The sequence below is a fragment of the Vicia villosa genome, linkage group LG3, assembly GCF_029867415.1.
Source record: "Vicia villosa cultivar HV-30 ecotype Madison, WI linkage group LG3, Vvil1.0, whole genome shotgun sequence".
In the NCBI taxonomy this organism is placed as follows: Eukaryota; Viridiplantae; Streptophyta; class Magnoliopsida; order Fabales; family Fabaceae; genus Vicia; species Vicia villosa.
Window position 1 is genome coordinate 41,441,502 of NC_081182.1, and position 10,014 is coordinate 41,451,515.

Consider the following 10,014-nt stretch of genomic DNA (forward strand, 5'->3'; position numbering starts at 1 on the left):
AGGTTTTTACAAAATTATCCTTCATTAATGACATATGAAAGATAAATTTATATAATTGAAAGGAGAGAGAATAATAAATATTTAAAGATATAATAGAAAAAGTAACATTAATTATTCATTAGAATTGTAAAGCGACTTATATTTAAATACAATTTTTTTTTCAAAACGACTTATAATAAAAAACGAGGGAGTATACAATATTATATGTATTATTTATCAAATAAGATAATTAATCATACATATTTATATATTTTTATTGCTGTTGTTGATTTTTATTTAAAAGTTTTCATGTATAAAATCATTGAAGTAACCGAAAAAAAAGATCTACATGATTTATCATTTTATGTATGTATATATGTATATATAAATATAATAATTGAAGTAAATATAATAATTGAAGTAACCGGAAAACAGATCTAGAGCGGGAAAAGGATTGGAGATTCATGATCGTACATTCAGCCGACACCGTCGTGTAAACAAAACACTTCACGTGCCCTCATTTAACTATCATTTTCACTTTCTGCCATCACAAAAATGAGATGTAGCCTCGTCTGAATCGGATCCAGCCTTCACTCTACATTCTACTGTAACAAATTCGCGCCTCTTGCTTCATCCTCGAAATTACTCAAATTTTTACACTCATCATCATTTTTACAGTTACAACATCAACAACAACAACCACCCTAATTTTGGAGGCTACCTCCCAACAATAACTGAATCAGATCAAAAAAACAAACCCCCTTCAATTAATCCCAACCTACCATGACCAACACCCATCTCAGAAAACCCTTTAAACAACTCCACATCCCAATCTTCACATCCACCCTCTTCCTCCTCTCCATGGCAACCCTCTCCTTCCTCTTCCTCTTCCTCTGTCTCTCCATCTCCCACTCTCACTCCTCCCTCAATCTCCACATCCAACAAGCCTGCAAATCAACCCGCTTCCCTCACCAATGCCAAATCTCCCTCTCCTCACATTCCCACAACCTTCCCTCAAACCCTAACCCCCTCCACATCATCCATTCCGCAATCTCACTCTCTTCCTTAAACCTTAATATCGCTCAATCATTGCTGAATTCCATCCTAGACGCTTCCGCAGGCAACCAAACCCGCGTCAATGTCGCCAAAAGCTGCCTCCAGGCTTTTCAATACTCTCACCATAGAACCTCTCTTACCATTGACGCGCTCTCACGTGGCAGAATCAAAGACGCACGTGCCTTCATGACTGCCGCATTGTCTTATCAGTATAACTGCTGGTCCGGTCTTAAATACGCTAACGACACTTCGTTGGTTTTTAAAACGATGTCGTTTCTTGAATCTCTTACCGGCCTCTCCAGCAATGCTCTTAGCATGATTCTCTCTTATGATCTCTTTGGTAATGATACTGATTCATGGAGGCCGCCTCGCACTGAGCGCGACGGTTTTTGGGAGGATTCGGGGTCGGGTGTGTTCGGGCCGGGACCCTCGGTGCCTGGGAATCTTACGCCGGATGTTAAGGTGTGTAAGGACGTGGGCAATGGGTGTTACGGAACGATTCAGGAAGCGGTTGATGCCGCGCCTGATAATGTGGATGTTGGTGGAGGGAGGAGATTTGTGATACATATAAAGAAAGGGGTTTATGAAGAGACGGTTAGGATTCCGTTGAGGAAGAGGAATGTTGTGTTTTTGGGGGATGGCATTGGTAAGACTGTCATCACTGGCTCTGCAAGTGTCGGACTACAAAAGGGGATGACAACGTATGACTCCGCCACCGTAGGTAAGTTTGTTTTTTTTTAAGGTTTATCTACGTCGTGCAAAGAAGATTACTAGATTACTTGACACGTAAGATTGAAGGTTTGTCTGGTGTCTGTGTTGGTGTTTCATAGAAAATAGCATTCAAATTCCTTGACGGAATGACTTTGCATATAGCATTGAATATTCTTAATGAGTTGATTGATTAAACATTGTAGGGGTTGTTGGCGATGGATTCATGGCGAAGGATCTCACATTCGAAAACACAGCAGGTGCTAATGCACACCAAGCAGTAGCATTCAGATCAGACAGTGATCTTTCTGTTATTGAGAATTGTGAATTCATAGGCAATCAAGATACTCTCTATGCTCATTCCCTGCGTCAGTTTTATAAATCTTGTCGTATCATAGGTAATGTGGACTTCATATTTGGAAACTCAGCTTCATTCTTCCAAGACTGTGAAATCCTAGTCCAGCCTAGGCAAGCAAGGCCAAAGAAAGGGGAGAACAATGCCATTACTGCACATGGCAGAACAGACCCTGCTCAGTCGACAGGTTTTGTTTTTCACAATTGCATGATTAATGGTACCGAAAAATATATGGAGTTGTATTACGACAAGCCTAAAGTACACAAGAACTATCTCGGAAGGCCATGGAAGGAGTATTCTAGAACAGTTTTTATTAATTCGTTCATGGAAGCCTTAATCACACCACAGGGTTGGATGCCATGGACTGGAGATTTTGGACTGAATACCCTCTACTATGGGGAAATCAACAACTCTGGACCTGGTTCTAATTTGACTAAGAGAGTGTCCTGGAGTAGCCAGGTTCCTGCTGAACATGTGTACACGTATTCAGTGCAGGGTTTTATTCAAGGAGATGATTGGGATAGCCGGATCAGTTATTAGCTAATCATGGGATGGGAGTAAGTTATGGTAGAGCTATGATTATTTATGAATAGGAGGTATCGTTAAATGGGGAATTTGTCATACTCTTTTCTACATCTACTTGGCAAACTGCTGATACAAGGAGGATTTCAATAAAGCCATGGAGAGGATGGAGTTCCAAATCTTGCATCAGTTTTGCTGGTAGATACACTTTTGGGTTGATCCTACTCATTTTTATTAGGTACACCCTCTGTCCCCGCATATTCTCTTCGTATGATGTGATGGCTGTGGTATAGAATGATAATCTGATCATGTAAAATTAGTAAATTTAATTCCAAAGCTTTCCATCCAATGTAACTATACAAAGAGGATATGGAAGTAAAATCCATTATGGCAACTTTTATAGTCTCTGTTTCTTTTCAAATTCTAGAGCTGTAGCAAGGACAATGCCAATGTTTTAACCATGGCTCTAGTATCCGGTGGGAAAATTTTATCATAGCCATTTCCTTTGAAAAAAAATCGAATCAAAGTTTAAGTTTTGATTTTTTGCTTGTATTTGCATTCAAATTTTAAGTCAAATCCCGAAAACCTTAATAGTTTAATTTCATTCATGGCCAACTAAGCGGCATGACTAAACTAAATTGATGAAATAAAATCGGCAGTAATAGTTTGAAAATAACTCTACCTAATACCTATGTTCTCCCTTTATTTATTAGTGTTATCGTTGACCTTTTCCCCCTCGCGACTTATGAATTTCAAAACACCAGTGACATATTTTTCAAGTATGTCTTAATTCAGAATTGTGTCTCTGTCTAGTTTATGGCTGCTGTACGATGTCTGTATATTACATTATTTCTCTTTTGTACCCCAAACCAGAAAGAGAGTCATACATTATTAATTCATTTGGGGAAAAACTCCAAAAACTGAATTGCTGCTGAATCTGTTTTCATTGATCAGAGCAAGTAGAATAAACCATTTTTAAGCATAAAAAATGTGTACAAAGGAATTTTCTTCTATTATCCCCTTTGTCTAACGCCGATCCCGACTACTGGGATAAGTTTTGGTTGTTGTTGTTTGTTATGAAACATATGGCAGGTAAGGAAAGAAAAAAATGAATCTGGCAGTTCATAAAGCAGGAAGAGATGATGTCGTAACTGTGGGAGGTGTTGGAGTAAAAGACTCATCATCTGTCCAGTTACTCTCTCCCCAATGCCGCAACATGCTTTTCCAGTTACACAGATTATCTATACACTTCTTCAAGCGTCGATCTTTAACTTTGATTCGCCAATGCCCGTCTGTGTAGTTTGCTATTTCAGCTTGTCTCCGATCCCACTCCAACTGTGCCTTCTGCTTTGACTGCAACAGACAAAACTGTTGTAAAAGCTCAGGCATTGCATCATGCACCTTCCACCACTTTGCGTGCGCAACATCACTTGTAAACTCATGAAATATATCAGCATTCCAGTTACAATCATAGTCCCTGAAACATAACCATGGCTTCAAACCTAGATAGTGAAGCACATAGAGAACTGGTGGCTCAGCACCAAACAACATGGTTTTCATTTGCTTCTTCTCTTCCTCGTCGCCAATCCAAAAATGCTTCAAGAAGTTCATGTGTCTTGGTATCCTGTGCCACCATGTAAATATTTCATTCAAATACCCTTGGTCCCCTCCATTGTAAGACTCAATCTCATTTATATGATCCATCAGAAGCTGAAATGTGCAGTTCGATGGCTCAACCACCATGACACCCGAGTTAAACAAAGTGGCGTTGTTACCGGTAGCAGTAATTTCCGGCATCCCAAAAAGAAAATCTATGTTTCTGAGTATGAGTAAATCTGCATCGATGAATATTATCTTGTCGTAATCTGTGAGCTGCCATAACCTGAATTTGCTGTAGTTCCATTCATTGTAAGCATCTTTTTCAGCTTTCGGGTTTCTGATTCTCTGTATCGTTCTGACCTTCCACCCTGCTGCTTCCAATCCACTTCTGTGATATCCACTGATTGTCTCATCAACTAGTATTACAAGATCTCTAGTTGATCCTGACATTCGAATACTTTGAGCTGCGGCTATGGCTCCACAAACATAAACATGAGCTGAATGCAGAATTGTCGCATATGCTTCTCTTGGAGCATTTCCATTGTAAGCCAGTTCTGCATTTCAGTTTTAGTTTTATGACAACAAAAATATGATAAACATGATAGTGCAATAGTACATGTGAATGCAATATTGTGAAAGATGGAAAGTGAGTATAGCATATACCTCTGCCTCTCATAGGAAGTGCAAGCTCGCATGATCCAACAGGAAGCTGGACTTTTTCTCTCAAAACACTCAAGTTTGGTTTGTATAACCATACATTTCCTTCACGTCCAACTAGTTCTTTGCAGGTAAACAGATTTGGTATTGGAAAACAGTCGGTAATGAAGAGCACATAAATCGGGTAATTGCCTTTAAAAGAGGTAGCTAGGCCAGCCGCTGCAAGCTGCAGGTGCAAACGAGCCACATCTCTAGACCAATTCCCTCCATTCCTACAAGGTAGTTTGACAGCAATGACATTGAGTCTTGTCCCGGGAGATACAAGACTCGGTAGAGAAGGGCAAACGGGAACTTCAGTTTCTTCTTCTTCATCAATCCATTCAGGATATAGAGACTCCCATGTCACATTGTTTGCAGCATACTCCAGATGCATAACAACATGTGTGGCATCTTGAAAATTATGCTTCCAGTGAGAAATCTCAGTCTTGTTGAAATTTACAAGTCCAATGCCTTGAAATTCATTTTTTCCTATCAGTTTTTCGGTGATTTTCACTATATCATCCCAATCGGTATCTACATTGGAAACATACCGAGGATCCGAGCCTCCCCATATCCACCTGTTCACAAAATTGCCAAGATACTTGGATATTACACCACTATGCTAAGAAAAGAACAGGTATATACTACTAATGGTGAATTTTTCTTACTACCTTTGGTCCTATTTATAAAAAAAAAAAAAAAATTTAGATTCATTGAATAGATAATGTATTTGATTTTTGTGGTAAAGCGTACCTTGCGCCAGATCGTGATAAATGGCTGGTATTGTAAACATCCGGAGAATAGATGAACATAACAAAAGTGGCGGAAATGGTTATCAACAAGATAAGTTTTAAGAAAGAAAACTTCCATCTTGAGCTCTTATCTTGTATAGATAAGTGGAAAGGCTTCTCTACATCTTTCGTTTTAGTTTTCGACACTCTTCTCTTGTATAAATCTTCACTGTAACTCATAATTAGCGAAACAAGTTTTAGAGCAGAGGAAAATATTCAGCAAACAATTGCAGATATATTATTTTGTAGGACTAAATGCATGTCAATTGTCTTAAATATTGTAAACCATTGGTTATATGAATTTACGCAGAAGCTATGAATAAGTGAGAGTGATGTATTGATATTATCTTGTTGAGCTTCCTTGGAATGTAAATAAGAAATATTTTAAGAGAAAAGGTATATGATACGGAGCAACATAATTTGTGTTGTGAGTGTATGCAATGCATGTTCCCTACTGTTGTTTGAAAAGGATTTAACAACGTTATCAAATGTATACTTCAGATCCTATTAGGTGCAAGCGTGAAATATTGTTAACTCAACCAAAACTTGTCCTTATACTGTTTACCAAATTATTGTTTTGATACTTTCATTTTGTATTTCTATGAAATTACATCATGTATCAGTAGTTAAAAATTTAGTCATGGAATGTAAGTAAACTAAAATGTGTCTATGTATCATAGTTCTTGTTTATTTACTTGATATATGACAATGACATTATATCATGTATTAGTTAAAAATTTAGTTGGTAAAAATTATCTGTATAAACTTTTGTATAAATCTAAGAGTTGGATTGTTTTTTAATATTTTATGTTTTTATTTTTCACTTTAATAGATAAGCATAAAAATACAGAATTGATAATTGGACACCATACGGTGTAAGTATATATAATTAAAAAGCCGTTAAACAACATAAAAAAAACATAAATTTAAATAAAAATTTAAAATATTTTCAAAAAGTAATTAAGTCTTAAAATTCTTTGATATAACTTTCATATACATCAAAATCAATTTCTGGCTTTATCCGGCATGTGTTAGTTGACTAATATTAGTCTAAAGTTTGATTTTTGACAACAATATTTATTATATTTATGTATTATTGTAAATAAATTGATATTTATAAATTAATAATTTAAAAAATTAATTTCTTATAGGTTTTTATTAAACAATGATAACTTAGTTATAACAAGAAGAATAGATTTTTTTGGCTTAATATTCTTTTTGGTTAGGTATTTTCAGTTAATTTGGAGAAATACTTGTATGGACAAGAACCTAAACCCATACTTTTAGGAACAACCAATGAAAAAGAGAGAATTTAAATTTATTTAAATTTTAATTTCGTTTTTAATTGACATCATGGGGTGGTTGAGATAAAAGAGGAGAGAGACAATTTTATTTTTAATTTTTAATTAATAAAAAAAATGTGATTGGTTGTGTGTAAGTACAAGTGTTATGATTGTGTCTATGTAAGTATTTTTCGTTAAGTTGATGGTTTATTTTAGTCTCTTAATTTAAAAAATATTTATATTAATCCCTTAATTCTTCAAAATGTGTCATATTGATCATTTTCGTCTAATTAGTGAAGAAAAAAAATTCAAAAATCGATCGTTAAATTCTTCGTTAATATGACAAAAAAGACTAAAATAATACGTCTTTGAAGAGTTAAATGATCAATATAGACTTTTTTTTTAAGTTAAGAAACCAAAATAAACCTCAAATTAACATTCACGACTAAAAAAATATTAAACTTTTATTTTATTTTATTTTTTATATTTATGACACTTAATGAAATAGTAAATAGTAAATAGAGATAATTTTATAAACTTGCTACAGTAAGTTACTGGTTTATTATGATTTTTCTATGTAAAAAAACTTAATACCATACTTACTTTAAGTAAGGTAAGGTAATAACAGATTTTTCATTAAAGGTTTCATTTTCATCATTCCATCATTTATGAAGCATACATCTCCTTATGATAACTGGTAAGAACTATTGAGGTAAATGTCATAACAAAACTCTTTGCATACACAGAACCTGATTTAAGATCATAGGATGAGACTCTTAAAAGAAAAAGAAAAAGTAATGCAGAATTTTAGGGAACAAACAAACTATGAAGTTCAAGAACTCACATTGATGCTGGCAAGCGGTGTCTTGTTTCAACAGAACGAGGAGAAGTTCCCATTGTTCCTCTCATATTCACCAACCTAGCTACAAAGCCATGCAATTACAATGCCATCAACAACAAACTTTAGTTCATTATAATGCATTGATCAATACAAACATATATTAACAAAATGAAAACTAATTCAGTATCCTAGAAAAGTTTTACGTAGTACATGCTACTTCAACACAATCCGCAGGAGACAAAACTATGCTTACAATATTCTTGTTGTTGATGCTGTGAAGAACACAGATAGATATAAAAAAGAGGATGTGAAGAAGGTTATGATGGAAGAAAGAAAGAAATACTAAATAATTGACGGAATAGTTTGGAGCGTTTGAGTCACAATATAAGACACATTCGCCAAGTAACTTCCTTCACAATTTTTTATTTTCATTCTTTTTTGGATAGTCACCAACTTTATTTATTATTTTATTTTAAAAAAAATACTTCAATTGTTATATATATATATATATATATATATATATATATATATATATATATATATATATATATATATATATATATATATATATATATATATATATATATATATATATATATATATATATATATATATATATATATATATATATATATATATATATATATATATATATATATATATATTATTCCTAATTTATTTATCTGTTTTGTTTTAGCTGTTTCACTACCATTTTTGTATTTATGCTAATGTTATTATCATCTATTATTTTTTAGTTGACAAGCCACTATAATACAAGGAATATGTCATTATTATATATATGAACCACTTATATTATATGCTTTTAATTGCTATTTAAGTCAAATAGTTTGCAAAGTATACATGCAATGTCTCACCAATAAATCTAACATCTTTCAATTCTTTTCTTCTCCAATTTTTAATTTAAAAAAATGATAACTAAAATTGTGCTGGATAAATAGAAGTATCCCTTTTTAACCGTCCAAAAAAAAGCACCCTTTTTTAATAATAAAAAGTTGTCATTATTATGGTGAGAGTTGTTGTTACTAGATAGCTATTAGGTTAATGAAAACAATTGTTCATTGGATTTGGAGTAAAGATGACCACAAGTCCCAATCCTTTGTCAAATAGGAAAACATAATTATTTCTATTTTTACAAGGACTGTTTAAGATTTTACTTTGATATAGCCAAACCTATTTTATTTTTCATATCAGAGTGTTGGCATCTTATCATAAATTTTTCTATAAATGACCAGGTATTAATGTTCTCTAATCTTAAAAATGCCACAATTATTTGATTTATTATCCATGGTAGGTAAACATCCTTTTCATTATCTTAATAATAATAGTTAAATTTCTTTTAATCTTAATACTAATGAAGTTCATCTACATTTGAAGAAACTAGATGGCAGCATCAAACACCTAATTAGCTGCCAAGACAACTACACACATAACACATGTCACACTTTTATTTTCTTAATACTTACAATGTGATCATTATTATTTTAGTTAATCATCCTTCAAATTGTTCAAATTTGTTTAAATGTCCTTTCTTATACACTATTTCACCAAACACATGGTCTTAGAAACACAATCAGTCAAAACTGCAATAATCATGTTAATTAATAAAAACCAAAAAATAATTATTTTCAATCACATAGAAACATTGCACTTGTTGACCACCTTTTTTGTATAATTTGTTCTTTTTTTAAGCATTGTATAAATTTGTCTTACTACTCTTTGTATCACAAATTAATTTGTAGACAAAACATTTCTATTCATTTAATAGCTATACATAGAATATAGAATTCTTTAACATGAAGAGTGTGGAGACGTAAAAGAGTATGTATACTGTATTGCAAGTAAAGCAACTCAAAAGGTAAAGGTGTGTGGATTATGGTAAAGAAGATTTAGAGCTTTCTAGTATTGCTTTTTGTTTCTGGCTAAGGTTGAATTTTGTGACATGCTTTGTGGGACATAGTGAAAGCATTGGAAACTTGATCTACAAATGAGTGGAAACAAAAAGAAGGGTACATGTTATCCTACAATTATACATACGTGAGAAAGAGAGCAAGACTAGACTATCCCTGTTAACATACATAAGCAAGCAACCTTGCTCTATTCCTTCACCTTTTTCTATTGAAGTAATATACTTTTCATATGGCAAGTAAGCAGAACAGACCTGTC

The 10,014-nt window shown here is 33.5% G+C and overlaps 2 protein-coding genes across 7 annotated transcripts; one reads left to right on the forward strand and one right to left on the reverse strand.

Moving 5' to 3' along the window:
- The first annotated feature begins 507 nt into the window (after positions 1 to 507).
- On the forward strand, positions 508 to 3,105 carry LOC131661130 (probable pectinesterase/pectinesterase inhibitor 51). The gene is made up of 2 exons (XM_058930563.1): positions 508 to 1,756; positions 1,950 to 3,105. The coding sequence occupies exons 1-2, from the start codon at positions 763 to 765 to the stop codon at positions 2,636 to 2,638; spliced, it is 1,683 nt and encodes a 560-aa protein (XP_058786546.1). The 5' UTR covers positions 508 to 762; the 3' UTR covers positions 2,639 to 3,105.
- Positions 3,106 to 3,459: 354 nt separating this feature from the next.
- Positions 3,460 to 8,190, reverse strand: LOC131661129 (UDP-glucuronate:xylan alpha-glucuronosyltransferase 1-like). 6 transcript variants are annotated; one of them, XM_058930559.1, is made up of 5 exons: positions 8,084 to 8,190; positions 7,834 to 7,912; positions 5,669 to 5,875; positions 4,883 to 5,493; positions 3,460 to 4,773 (listed from the first exon to the last, which is right to left on the reverse strand). In XM_058930559.1, the coding sequence occupies exons 2-5, from the start codon at positions 7,896 to 7,898 to the stop codon at positions 3,743 to 3,745; spliced, it is 1,914 nt and encodes a 637-aa protein (XP_058786542.1). In that variant the 5' UTR covers positions 7,899 to 7,912; positions 8,084 to 8,190; the 3' UTR covers positions 3,460 to 3,742. The 6 variants fall into 6 exon arrangements, with proteins under 6 accessions (XP_058786542.1, XP_058786541.1, XP_058786540.1 ...); XM_058930558.1 differs by having other exon boundaries at positions 8,041 to 8,189; XM_058930557.1 differs by having other exon boundaries at positions 7,834 to 7,908; positions 8,041 to 8,188.
- Positions 8,191 to 10,014: the final 1,824 nt, after the last annotated feature.